Raw genomic sequence first — 15,044 nt, forward strand, 5'->3', positions numbered from 1 at the left:
TCAGCACCTGTGCTCCTTGGGAGAAAGATGGGCCTTTCTACTGCTGCAAACAGTGACAGTCTCAGAAATCCGGAGGGGTCTTTCTACCCTGTCCTTTATGGTTGCTATGAATCAGTATCTACTCAATAGCCAGGAGTTCATATTTTTGGTAATTCTGAAAATACGAAAATCTTAAGCCAAATATCCTATTTTTACATACAATCAAAGAAACCTTTATTATATGTTTGAATGGAATTAGTGGACACAAAATAAACACACATCAGTAATAGAACAAAAACCACACTCACTGCTATCGAGTACATTCTGACTCATGGCAACACTATAGGGCAAGGTAGAGCTGCCCGTGTAGGGTTGTAAGCCTGCAAATCTTTACAAAAGTAAAAAGTCTCAACTGTGCCCTATAAAGTGACTGCGGTTTTGAACGTCTAACCATGAGTTAAGCAGCCCAACACATAACCATTATGCCACCATGGTTCCTCAATAACAGAAAAGAAAAAACAATCCACTATTTATACAACGGAAAATTATACACCCTGAAGTTAGCAGCACATCATCATGAAGTCCGCCTTATCACCAGGGATTCTTATGTCCCTACACACACACACACACACACACACACACACACACACCCCTAAATATACCTACATACCTACATCTATAAGACAACTAACTACATAAACCCTCTAGGCCCTCTAGGCCTTGTCTTATGGGAATTGAGGAACAAGCACAAGAAATGCTAATGTTCTATCTACTGCCAACACTAATATAACTTACTCTGACTTGGGAGTCTGTTTCATTAGCATTCATGTTAACTGCGGTTGGCCCACAGGTTACATGCCAATAGGGAAGAGCTTCAGACTTGCCATTCTTTTTTATAAGAGATGAGACATGAGGTGCCGGCGAACATGGCAAAAATATTAACTACATAGGTATTAGAGAACATTCATTTTACTCTTTGTGGTGGCCCAAAACAAGACTAAATATAGAGTAGCTATTTCACTTCTCTGGTATTAGTGTCCTTATCTATACAATGAAAGGTTAAAGAATGCAGTCTCCAGAGATGACCAGAACAGCATCTAGTTCTGAAAAAGGATACAGAAAACAAATGAAGTGCATAGTCCCTGGAAGAAGGAATGTGACAAAAATATAATAATTTGCACAGACACAAACTGTGATGACAGCAAGTGCAAAGTTTACTTCATCTGTATTGAAATATGTATTTATACTATACCATAAAATAAAAAGTCCCTCTCAGCACTGTATATACAGAAGAACGAAAGACCCTTGCAATGGTGCTCAAGTAAAATATTTTGATGACATACAAATGCCACTGAACTGAAAAACATTCAAGAAGACCACCCGACCTTGACAAGGGCATTCACATGGGATTTAAAGAGTAATATTTGTATGTCATCCAGTAGGTGGTCTTTCTGTGTGGGTGCAAAACTCCAGTTAACTTGGAGAATTATGATAAATTCCTATCTGGCAAGGCATGTGAGCCTAAATTTCTAATGTGGGCTTTCTGAACTGTATTTCTTCTTGGTGAGGATATAGTCAAACTTCTTAATCCTGTGTATGTGTGTGTGTGTGTGTGTGTGTGTGTGTGTGTATCTCTGTGTAATAAACACCCGTAGTTATTTTTAACAACTTATTATTTTAATGATTAGGCTGTCAGAAAGTTCAAATAAATAAAGCATAATTTTTAGGTAGTTAGAAAAACTTAATAGAACAGAAGTCCATTTCTGCTGCATTATCCCCAACTCTACCGTGCCATAAATTAGTTGATATTGTGTTCAGGAATAGATTTATGTTATGTATGCACTTGGGTATGTCCTTTGACTAAATAGAACATAGCTTAAATAGTGCTGTAAATTTTTTAGGGAGTTAGAAAAACGTAATAGAACAGAAGTCCATTTCTGCCGCATTATCCCCAACTCTTTCTATCCCTTGAGGACAGAGAAACCCATGGGGTTTTCATGGGTCTAACTCTTTAGAGAGGCACACTGCCCTATCTTTCCTCCACAGGATAGCTGGTGAGTTCCAGCAGCTTCCGTTTAGATGAGCAGCTGCCTGTGTAAGCCCTGTGCCACCAGGACTTCTTTCTTAGAACAAAAGAGGATATTAAAAGGAATTCGTCCACCAAGTAACGAGAAAGTCTGTAAGCACTGCCACACTGCTGGAATTTCAATATAACAACCTACTTGCATATGTCATCTTCTGGGTCTTCAAGCCCAAATCGTTCATCAAATGTTAGCTGTATCCACACATTCTCTTCGACGGCTACTAATCGCCACACCAACACCGTATTCCTTGGGTAAGTACGAGGGAACCTCGGACTGTGGATGCTTCCATTAGTTGACACGGTAATGATTCTCTCATGCTGGGGATCTTGTACTCCTAGAGCAAAAAATAGACACAGAAGATGTACATTTAGAACAGCCACTTTCAAAATTAGAGAGTTCAAAAAATGTTTGTTTGGGTTTTTTTAACTGTTAACATTTTCCCCAAGCAAGTGTTCGGCATGTTTTATATTAAAATAAACCAAATACCACTCTTTCCAGAATTTCCTCCCTTAAAGCTTTGTATTTTGAAGAAAAATCTGTTTGTATCTATACATGAAAGAACAAAGAAAATATGTTTTTAAAAATCTAATTTCTGAAATGTAAACGATCAAGCGTATGGTATTTCTAAAGTCACAAGGATGGATATGTTCTTAGTCTGCAAGAGTCATCAAATATGAATCATATGAAAATAAAAATGAACCTTAATATAACCCCATTACAATACTGCAATTACTTATTGAAAGATACACCACTATTTCCATGAATTCAATTGCAAAATACCAAAGGTCGTAAGATAATTGAGGCAAAAGAAAAGTTAGAATGAAAGAGAAGTAGAACAATGTAAGAGAACATTATCAGCCTTATTTTATTATCTTGAAATGTTAATTAGCACACCATATCACATATCATTTATAACATTTTACTTGTTCCTTATTAGAAAGGCTTTAGAAACAGAATTGAGAAAATGACCTTCATTAAGAGTTTACAATTTGGGTCAAAAACTTTTGAAAAAGGGGACTTCTCTTATGACGAGGATTCAACTGTTTGTGGTGAAATAGCATGAAAAGGTACAAAATAAAAAATTGAAACTATTTTTGAATATAAGTTTTGTCGACTGTGAAATACTTTTGTAAGAGATGTGATCAACCAATTAGTCAATTCGTCTGTCCCTAAAGAACTCAAGGTCCTGCAAATGTAGCTATGGCAACGTGGGTTTTCTTTCTTTCTTCATTTTGATAAAAGGAAATAAATACCCTTTAAAGATTTATTTTTTAAGAAGACACAAAAAGGAGTCAAACGAGCAAAATCAGGGTTGGCAGACAGACACTTCATGATTTCCTATAAAAACTCTCTCAAAATTGTCTTGTTTGGTGACAGGAATAAAGAGGCACCTTGTCACACTTGAAAAGGACTCTCTGGTGCAACATTCTCAGGGGGTTTTCTGCGGAAGCTATGGCTAATATTCTCAGAACACCATCATAATATGAAGATGTGTTTTTCTTTGGCCATCTCAAAAGTCAGTAAGCAAAATGCCTTGAGCATCCCCCAAAGTGTTGAGCTTTCTCTTGACAAGTCTTTTTTTTTTTTTTTTGGCTTTGACTGAACCAGTTTTACTTCTTGGTAAACACTGCTCTGATTGTGCTTGTCTGGAAGATCACACTGGTTGTTAGGCTTCATGTCCTCTAATCACTCTTTGAAGAAATGCTCTAGAGCCCACTTGTTTAAAATTTTCCATAGACATGTCTCCCTTTTTTTGTAGCTTATCCTGCCGGGCACAATTGTTTTAGCACCCAGACAGAAGAAAGTTCGCTGGACTTTAATTTTTCAGTTTAGTTGTGCAATTTGTTTAGTTAGAAGTGTGCAAAATGAATCAGTTGCTGTCAAGAAGCATCCAACACAGAGTGAAACCGGGTGTGTGACGGGTAGAAGTGTGTTCCTTAAGTTTCCGTGGCGATGAGCTTTCGGACGTGGAGCAGTCTCTCTTCAGAGGCAAGGCTGGGTAGGTTTGAACTGCCAAACTTTGAGCAATAGGGGAGTGCTTAACTGGTTGCTGTAGCCAGAAGTCAGGAGCAAACCAAATGCCAAATTCATTGTCATGATTAAATTCTGCCAACCCTACAGCACAAGAAAGAACTGCCACTCTGGGCTGCTCAAACTAAATCTTTCTGGAAGAAGACAGAGTCCCCTTTCTCTCCCAGAGTGGCTAGTGGCCAGAACCACCAAGCTTGTGATGAGCGGCTCAATATTTAACTCACAGCACCACCAAGACGCCTTATTTTATATGAAACTCTACATTCTTCTTCTCCCTTACTTTAGCTATTTATGGCTGTTTTGTCATTTCCTTCAATGCCTTTTTTCTTCTCGCATAATATGAGCCTTTTTCAATGAACTAATAATTCCCTAGGCCTTCTATTTTCTTAATACCTTAAACTCTCCATCCTTTTTCATTAATTTCACACCACTGATCTCACCTCTCTCTGTGGCAGGCAGAAGCCTAAGATGACCCCCAATAACACCCCACTTGAATAATTCCCCCCATTGAATCGGCAGAACCTGCAAAGGATGGGATATCATCCCCATGATTAGACTATTGATCAGTTAACTTTAGAGTAACCAAAGGGTAAATTTTCTTGGTGGGTCTGATTCTAATGGGACTTTATAATCATTTTGAAGACAGATTTAATATTAGAGATATTTGTTTTACTGGTGTTTTGAAGATGGAGAATATCATACATCAAAGATCACTGAAGCTATAAGTGCTATAGCAAAATGTGGTGAAGAAATCAGAAGGTGCCTGGCTAGCAGAGAACAGGGCCTGGAATCTTAAAGGCGTGTCTTAAAATAAGCAGCCTTCTAAGTGAGGCATCCACTCATTCACATGAAGAAAGTATCAACTGAGTCGACATGAAGAAAGCACACTAGCCTGTGTGATCCAAGGATTGCAGACAATAAACTCCAAATCCACAGGAGGGAACGCTATCAGAGGTTAACTTCTGAACACCCAGTTCACAGTGGATGCCAGTGTAACACGGAAGGATGCTAACAGATGGTGTCTCCGGTGAATCCCCTCTGACCACAGTCCAGGGATGGGAATAGCCTTGGTCAGCTACAGAGCAGTGGAAAGTCAACTACAGCAGATGCAGTTCGGGTAAAGCTCATTTGATCTTCCCTTTGACCCACTTCACATGTGTTTCCATTTTTAATAGTGTCTACTTTCTTTTCTATTTTATTGTGTGGTCATTGTTTTGGTGCGTTTGTTTGTTTTTCCATTTTGCTTTGTATGTTACTCTGTCTGTGAAATCCAGGACAGGTATGTCTAGAGACAGGAACTGGATTAATAATTACCTAGGGACATGGCAGGGGAGGCTGTAGGGAAGGGGAGCTAATACCAATGGGTATGAGAAAGAAGCTGTCCTGAAATTGTGGTTATGATCGTTCAACTCTTCTTAACATGATTGGATTATTGAATTGTATGAGATGTGACTAATATGCCAATAATATTTAAAAAAAAAGAATTCAGGAAGCTTCAAGACCTACGAACAGTCCAGGAATGATAGAAAGAAAGCAACCACCTCAGTCCCCAAACCTCAAAGGGTCTAATTAGGTTGGAAGCAAATTCTTCTCCACATGTTCTAGGAAGCACTGAAACCGAACTGATGCCTTCATTTCCGCCTTTTATGAACCTGAGCACCGAGTCCAGCAATATAGTGTCTGGGCCTCGAGCCTGCAGCTGTGAGTCAACACATGAGTGTTACTTAAAGACTGTGGTAAAATATCACACCATATTAGAAAATGAATATCCCTTCTATTCCATTGTATGGAATTGTTTAGATTGCACACAGCCATTTTGGCCTCCAATTTTCAGGAGCAATTAAATATATAGTCACAGTAACTTTTCATTTAGTATTTTGTCCATCAAAATACATCAGCACTACTTCACATTGATAAAAAATAAGAATACGGCTATAAAGAAATTCTTGAATTACAAGAGAACGAAAGCGAAGGGCCATAGATCAATTTGAACACCTACTATGGTTAAAGAACCATCTGTTTTATCTTTAAATGATCAAAAGGCAGCTTTATTATTCTCTAAAAATCTAAAAAAATCTGGACTGTTTCAACAATCAATTTGCTAAGTGTAACTTCACAGTGTTTGGCATACTATTAGAGAAGCGAGCAAAGAGGCAAAGCAAACATTCCCTTTTAATCTTTATGGTGCATATTATAATATCATCATCATCATAGCAGTAAATATATTTTCCATGTGATAAGATTCTTAGGTTAAGTAAATAATTTGATGCCTTCCTTCCTAGGGTTGAAATGATTTATCAGCAGTATAGAATCCGTATAGAAGGGTATTCCCTCTTTATGGATACCTTTGCTTTTGATCCTATTGCTGACTACTATAACATCCATGAAGCCACCGGGGGGGGGGGGGGCACTGTGCCATAAATACTGGGCTGCAGAGTCAGCAGTCAAAAACTACCAGCTGCTCTACAGGACAAAGATAACGATTTACAATCTCCAGAACACTATACAGGACAGGGCGCATAGGAAGTGAGGGAATGGCCGTGGATTGTTTGGGGGATGTACCCAGTTTCCCCGAAAATAAGACAGTGTCTTATATTAATGTTTGCTCCCAAAGATGTGCCAGGTCTTATTTTCAGGGGATATCTTATTTTTCCATGAAGAAGAATACGGTACGCATTTATTGTTTATTGTTTTATTAAAAGAGACCTCACACTTCCTCTTTGTTCCAGCTGCGCTGAGGCCAACAGTAAGCTGCTTGGCGGCGCTCACCGCTATGGTCCAAAGTTCAGAGTTATAGTAGCTTTGAGGGGGGCCTTATTTTCAGGGATGTCTTATATTTCAGCGAGAGGCAGAACTGTAAGTAGGTCTTATTTTTGAGGATGTCTTACTTTCGGGGAAATAGGATAAATAGGACAGTATGACTGGACAAGTTCCAGATCAATCATTATAAGCGATGGACTGATACAACAGCCACAATAATGAACCCAAATCAATCAGTGATCATAAAGACAGCCCAGGCTAAAGAAACATATTGTTCTCTACTCCATAAGATCACCATGGGTTGAAGCCAATGTGATGATAACTAATAACAACACCTCTCGTTAAACCACAGAGAGAACCAGAAAGTTCAATTCATTTCTTCCCAATACTGACAGACTGTATACAACCAGGAAACACATGAATTACAACAATCCATGTCATAAATGTGCTTCGGGAATTTCGTTGCACAAAGAGTCGTTCCTTACTCTCTAATTTGTCTCCCAGTATTACACATGTTTCAGAAGTGTTTGCACTGTAGATGTTTAAGCCAAGAGTTCTTCTCATTTGATACCTTAAGAGTTTTTTAATGAACTCAATTATTTTCTGCCAAACGTATTGACATTTAACATTTGCTTTCCCCCCCCTTACAGCAAGTGTCTTATATCTAAGGCACAAGTATCATGGTGCTGACTTTCATAGATATTCTAGAAAATGACATAGTTATAAAAAGTTCTTAATTCTATTTTTAAACCTTCAGAAACCTCATGGCTAAACTTAACATACTTCAGTTAAGCTTGCATCCTTTTTCTTTAAATGCACAATCGTAACAGGTTATAATTAAAACACAAATTAAAGGCTGAACATCTATGCCTTACTTGTGGCACAAGAACTGTAAATTTTCTTTTAAGTTAAATGACTGTTCCCAAAGCAATTCAACAAAAATTTGGAGGCTTGACACCAAACACATGATTTACAGATGACTGTCAAAGTTTGATGTAAATTCCCAACAACCAAACCTATAATCAAAGAGAGAAAAACAAAGAAACAAAGGAGCAAAAATTAAACTTTGCTAAATGAAGACTCTACACTTAGAGTTTTGTTATTTTGAAAGTATTTTTGCAAACGTACAACCTTACTATTATATTTAGGAATGACATAGAAATATATTTTGTGACTCCTTTATTATGTTTGCTTTGATTCAATGGATATTATATTCAAAGGAAATATAATTTAAATAAACATTGGTAATCAAATCATTAAAATATTGACAATTTGCTTCTTCCAATGTATCTTGAACAAGAATAAATATTATTAACCATAGATAATGAGTTTTAGTGTGATAAATTTAACTATCTATGTAATTGTTTTCATCATATCATGGGGCTTAAAAATGTATAGAAGAAAAAATTGAAAAGATCATGGAAATATTCCACAATCTCTTTGAAACCCCTGCATAACTGTATGCCAGAATGGGGTAGAGCTATTGAAAAATGCTGAGCAAATAATTTGAGAAGCTGGACTACATGAAGCTGCGATGTCACCTTTGGGGGGCATGCTATCAGCTAACTTTGAGACAAAGGTGACACAGCCTGAAGGCAAAGACTTGAAACCCTTGCCCATGAAGATGGAAGACTACAGGATTTAAGGATCCTGTAGGATTGCTTTCCTTCAGGATTGCCACTCAACAGAAGACCAAAATCCTCAGCAACAGAAACCCCAAATCCTAGAGCAATAGAAAGCATGATGATAAGCCAAACAGAACAGAAGGATGTCCTCAAGGATTTCACTTTGCTTGGATCCACAATCAATGCTAATGGAAGCCGTAGTCAAGACATCCAACAATCTACTGCATTGGGCAACTTCCTGAACAAGACCGCTTTAAAGTGTTGAAAATGAAGGACATCGTTTTGAAAATTAGGTGCATCTGGCCCAAGCCATGGTATTGTTAGTAACCTCATATGCATATGAAAGAAGGACATTGAATAAAGAACACCGATGAAGGATTGACGCTTTTTAGTTAAGGTGCGGTTAAAGAATATTAAAAGACCCGACGACCACCAGAAGGAAAATCAGTCCCGTAAAAAGTGAAGCCGGAATGCTCTATTCTGATTTGAGACTTGAGATTTTGCGTCACATACTTTGAGTATGTCAGTGGGAGAGCTCAGTCTCTGGAAAGGACGCAATGCTTGTGAAAGTAGTGAATCCGTGCAAAGGTGACAGGCCTTCCTCCGGCCCGGGTGGAAACAGGGACTGCCACAAGGGGCGCAAACAGTGCAATCGTTCTGAGGATGGGCCAGGAGCAGGTGGCGTTCTGTTATCCACGGGGTCAGTGCGAGTTAGAAAGGCCTTCATGGCCCTAGCAACACTGCAAACAAAGCACACCCAAAACCAAAGAGAAAAACCCAGGAAGGGCTCCAAATAATGAAATACAGATATTGACGATGTGTGCACACGTAAAACTTAATTTTACAGAACAGCAATATTTCTGCACACATTCAAGATGTTTAACATTGAAAGCATTGCGATTTCAGGGAACCGATCTCAGGGGTCTACATCTAACCTTCTCTCTGGGGGACAGGCAATGGGAAAGTGGGTGAAGGGAGACGCCGGGCAGTGTAAGATAAAATAATAATTTATAAATTATTAAGGGTTCATGAGGGAGGGGCAGTGGGGAGGGAGGGGGTAGGAAAAAAGGAAAATGAGCTGATTCCAGGAACCCAAGTGGAAGGCAAATTTTGAGAATGATGACGGCAACGAAAATATAAGGGTGCTTTACACAATTGATGTATGTATGGATTGTGATAAGAGGTGTATGAGCCCCAATAAAATGATTTATTTTAAAAAGCACTGTGATTTCATAATGTTTGTGATTCATTGCATACTACTGGTATGCCTTTTAAAGTTTGTGATGAGTAAAGAAAACAGGATTAAGAAGTCAGAAAAGAAATAGTTACTGATGTTGAATATATTGTATTATTAAATAAAACATATTGCTAAACATTTCTGCATAATTTATAACTCAAAAAGAAAGATAAACATCCACTTTCTTCTCTTTCTGATGTTTCATACTGACAGATCTCTACCCATCAGGATTAGGCCAAAGGAAATAGTTCTCAAATCTTCTGTTTGTTGGAGGGTTCTGGAGAATACGGATTCCCTGTTTCTCATATACAATACTGTACCAGGACGATATCTTTACAATGGGAAGCGTCACAGATATGCAGTGAGATTTTTGTGAGGTGTTTGATTCCAAATGTGCTACTCTCACTATTTGTAAAAACATGAATCTTAAGTATTCCCTCTTTCACGGTTAATGGGTTGTATCTGTTTCCAATCCCGGATATAAATTGCCACTGGCTTTTTTTATGTGACGGGCTCTGCTCCTAGGCCATTGCTTTCTGCTTTAGTTTCTTTTTGTCTGTGATAAACCCTCATTCTCTAATCTTGCTGTTCTGCTTATATCTCTATTCTGCTTTCCTTGTCAGTAACTCTAAATCAACAACTTTCACTTTAAACCAAAGAATATTTTCTCTAGATTCACCAGGTCCATAAGCTGTCTGTCGGGTGTGTTCCCATGAGTTCCAAAGGAATTTAGTTCAATCTTCCTTGATTCAGTAGAGAAATGGTCATGCTTCCCTGCTCAACCCAGACTTTCTCTATGAAATCTCTCCATCAATCCCACACTAAAAAAAGGTACCCCACTTATATACTTAATACTTTAAATTCTAGTACTCATTAAAAAGAAGACAGGAATGGAAAATATGGGTTCAAATTTTGGTTGTGCCAGTGACGTCATCTATCATTTCCCATAGTTTAAAAACAATTAGCAAAATTAAAATAAAGCTAATGTTGTCTACTATAAATTTTCCCTCCGAAAAAAGAATTTCCCCAGACTCAGAGAATGTCACCATCATAGTCATCATTTTATCTAAAACTCTGAAATATGAATCTATTGCTGATAAACCCCGTTGTTTTAAGACAGTCACTTGATATTCATGCTTATTTTAACCTAGATAAGCACAAGCTGTTCAAAAGTTCAAGTAAATGTTATTTGTATGAAATAGCCACTTTGATAATCACCAATCAATCAAAATATATGTGTAGGAGAAACAGTGTCAAGTATCAAGCACAAAGCAGGTTACTAACAGGTGTTCCGTTAATGACGTCAGTGAATAGGGGACTTGCATGTAGGATAAAAATTGTCTGTCTGTATAAGAAATCTGAATTTACAGGAATGCTTTTATTAATCAGTGACTTTTTTAATGCAGTGCTTTCAAAGTTTTGACTCCTTTCTATAGTCTGATTAAACCTAAGGGTTAGGAACAGCAATGCACAGATTTTACTATTTTCTTGACCTGATATTACTTTTTAAAAACGGGTTGCTGGGGTAGCGACTGTACAATACTGCTTGAGACGATGGAATGGTGTGATATTTGTAAGAGGTCCCATATAAAATGATTAAAAAATACAAATAAGAAACAGTTTGAAATTCTAACGTCAGCTTGTAGTAAGCACAAGAATTCAGCCTTTAGCTTCGTTACTGATTGTGCATAATTGTAAGAAACGGAGGCCTTTTTTCAGAATGTGCATAACAAAACATCTACCTGCACGGAGGGAACATTCTCCCAGATCCCTGGCACTACTATGTAGGCTGAACTGACATCATGCAGAAGTAAAATCAGAAAACCAAGATATGCCTATTTGATTGCCCTAAGGATTATCCTATTGTAAGCCAAAGTGGTGGGAAGCGAGGACTTTTGTCCAGCAAGTGAGGTGAGAAGATCTCACTGCCTTTGGGTAGCAATAGAGCATGGAGGCCAGAACAACGGGAGCCATGTTCAGCTCCGGAACTAAGCCAGGCTGACAAGTCAATTCAGGAAACAGCTTCTTCATGGGAGCACAGAAAAACGGACCTAGTTCCCAGATCACACTTCACAATGAACTCACTGCATTACTGGAATCTTAAAATACATGAATAAATAAATCACTTTTACTAGTCCATCCAACGAGACCACAGACTCATTTATATTTGCACCCACAGCCACTGCAGGTAGAGTGAACATGCATTTAAGCTTGCATTGTGGAGCTCCTGATTAGGCTCGCTATCCTAGTGTGATTATTACTAGTTTCCTTTTAGTTTTCATTAAGTTTGTATCATAAAGCATACTTTATAAATGTATTGCAATTCACATATCTGTATCGCAATTCACATAGCTAGTATGACATATAACATTTGTCTACTGCTCAGGGAAGCGTGTGATATAGAAATGGTAAAGATTTGATAACACACTAAAACTTCAGGTGATCGTAACAATAATCAACCTTGGTTTTATACAGTGGGATATGCCTTTTAAGATTAAATTCAATAATGAAAGACAAACTGGTAATAATATCCTAATTATTACCAATAGGCTACATAACCACATATGGATTCTTCTTAAAGCCTTTATGACACATCAATGAGTTTAGTTATAATTGCATATAGGAGTACACATTACTATAGTGAACATATTTGGGCAGCTGTTAATTCCCATTCCATGTCAAATTGTCCTTAATTCTAGAGCAGTGGTCCTCAACCTTCCTAATGTCGTGACCCTTTAATACAGTTCCTCATGCGGTGGTGACCCTCCGACCATAAAATTATTCTTGTTGCTACTTCATCACTGTAATTTTCCTACTCTTATGAATCGGGTGACCGCTGTGAAAGGGTCATTCGATCCTCAAAGGGGTCATGACCCACAGGTTGAGAACCACTGTTGTAGAGACTACAAAAGGTTAAACCCAGAATGTAAATGAGAGATTAATTAGAATTTCTTCCCATTAACAAACATTAAGCTTAAAGATTCACTATTTATTTTTTAAACATAGTCCATCAGTTCTTTTACTGAATTATAATCATTGTTCAATGTGGAAATTTTTGATGCAATACCAAAAGCTCTGAAATATTTTTAGTATCAAAATCAAATAATTCTGGTACGTCAAAACCTAGCTGTGATTAAATAAAATCATATTTTATACCCTTTAAACAAACAAACAAATGTTTAGTCAGAAAATATTTTCAAAGAAGAATTTTATCCATTTAAAAAAAATCCAAGTTTTATCAATTCTCACTGTGGGGAAGCGAGATAATTTACAACATTCAAATTGGAGAGTTTCCAGGAATTTCAACTAGAAAAGTAGCATAATGTCTCAATAAAGTACTGGCATTTTTCATGTGAAGATATTTATAAATTATCAATGAAAATTATAAAAACTCAATATAAACTTAAAGTTCAGTGGATGATGCAATAAAGTCAATTAGTTTATGTATTGATAGATATTTAATATATTTAAATTATCTTTTATGCTAAGTTCTGACTGAGGCAAAGTAAATGAACCCAATGAGAACAATAAAACAAACACTTAATGTCAGTATTATATATTCAGCAATCATTAATGCTGAAAAATGAAACTCCTGTTTCTTATTTATACCTATTATTTCTGTTTTTGTACAAAGGAGCTTGCACATCACGGTCTATCCATGTCTGATGTGTGATTTCCAAAGAATTAAAGATCATAAAAAAAAATTAAATTAAAAAAAAAAGAATTAAAGATCATAAATGAGGAAACTTCCATTTGAGGAGCCCTGCTGGCAGAGCGGGCTGTGCATTGAGCTGCTAACCGCAGGGTCCGCTGTTCAAAGCCACCAGTGGTAGAAAGATGAAGCTTTCCACTCCCATAAAGTTACAGACTCGGGGGAGAAAAAAGAAGTTAAAGACTCAGAAACCCATAAGTGCAGTTCAACCCTGTCCTATGAGTTTTTATACGCGTCAAATCATGTCTTCCTATCTTATGTTTACATGTTAACAATGCTGGTCTACAATGATAAAGGAATTGCCTTCCCATAAGCAATGTTTGAAATGGATACGTGCAGCAAGATCTTTGGTTTTAGCAGTTGTTTGACATGGTCATATTAGAAATAAATGATGAAGAGTAATACTGTAGTGTGCTTCCTTACTCATTAAAAGTGAGCAAGCAAACAAAAACCAGCACTACCATCGAGCCCACAGGCTAGAACAGAATTGCTCCTTGAAGGTTTCTAAGACTGTAAATTTCTATGGGAAAAGATAACATCATTTTTCTCCTGCAAGGCACATGGTGGTTTTGAATTGCCAATCTGTGGTTACCAGATGAATGGATAACCCATTACGCCACGAGGTACATTTCCTCACTCCTAGTCCATGTTGAAGTAACCCTATGCTCATCGATGTTGTAAACAGTCTCACCTGCTGGAGAACATCATCTCCCCACCCCGTACACCACGTTCAACAACTCCCGTCTATCACTATCAGATGTAAAATGGATTGCTTATGTTTGCTTTCTCAAAGCAATTTGAACAGAGATTCTGAGAACCATTACAGACATGCCAAGAACACAGAAGCGTGTAAACGTATTATCACATTCGCTAACTTTATCATCTGGCCAGTTTATAGTAAAAGACTAAATGAGCAAGAGCAATGCAATGTTAAATATGTTTTAATCTAGAATCGGGTTGACTGTAACCATTAGAAAATCTACTATCATATGCAATAGCTAGCTTATAACTACAGATTCAACAGGAAACTAAAGTGCAAAGTGCTAAAGGACTAGATAGAACGGCTAGACAGAGACCAGAATAGATGCTCAAGAAGATATTTTACTGAAAATTTGGTGTGAATTTGACTTTGCAAAGACCATCTGGCTTCACTTCAGATATCAGATAGTTCTTCATTATTCAAAAACATCTACTTCTTTGTCTTGTGACCTTAGGGAAGTACTTTGAATGATTTGCTTGTCTGTCAGATTGGCCATTCTTAGATGCCACAAGATTTGAGAGTGTCTCTTCTGGTCCAACAGTTAGCAAAGAGACCAGCGGCAGATATGCCAACCCTCTTCCCGACCCAGCAAATGAACAGGACTGCACGAACAGGATATTTCTTTGAAAATTCTTGCTTGAGAAAAGTAATTTGGAAGTTAAAAACTCTCAACCTATACTCCTATAAATTCATAGTTTCCTCTCTGGAAGAAAAGGAACAAAGATAAGGACAAATCCGGATACCAAGAGGCGTAGTGCCAAGAAAAATGAAAATAGAAAAAATATAAATTCATTGTAGTAACTATAATAATATCCATCGTGAAGACGAATAGCTATGCTATGCCTACTCATACAAG

The 15,044-nt window shown here is 37.5% G+C and overlaps 1 protein-coding gene across 2 annotated transcripts in view; it reads right to left on the bottom strand.

Moving 5' to 3' along the window:
• Positions 1-15,044, bottom strand: part of PDGFC (platelet derived growth factor C) — a 261,841-nt gene that overhangs the window by 121,512 nt on the left and 125,285 nt on the right. For both annotated transcript variants that reach the window (XM_075543636.1, XM_075543635.1), the window contains one exon: positions 2,202-2,397. In XM_075543636.1, coding sequence (XP_075399751.1) covers positions 2,202-2,397 — 196 coding nt within the window. The remainder of the gene's footprint in view (positions 1-2,201; positions 2,398-15,044) is intronic.

The sequence above is a fragment of the Tenrec ecaudatus genome, chromosome 3, assembly GCF_050624435.1.
Source record: "Tenrec ecaudatus isolate mTenEca1 chromosome 3, mTenEca1.hap1, whole genome shotgun sequence".
NCBI classification, from domain to species: domain Eukaryota; kingdom Metazoa; phylum Chordata; class Mammalia; order Afrosoricida; family Tenrecidae; genus Tenrec; species Tenrec ecaudatus.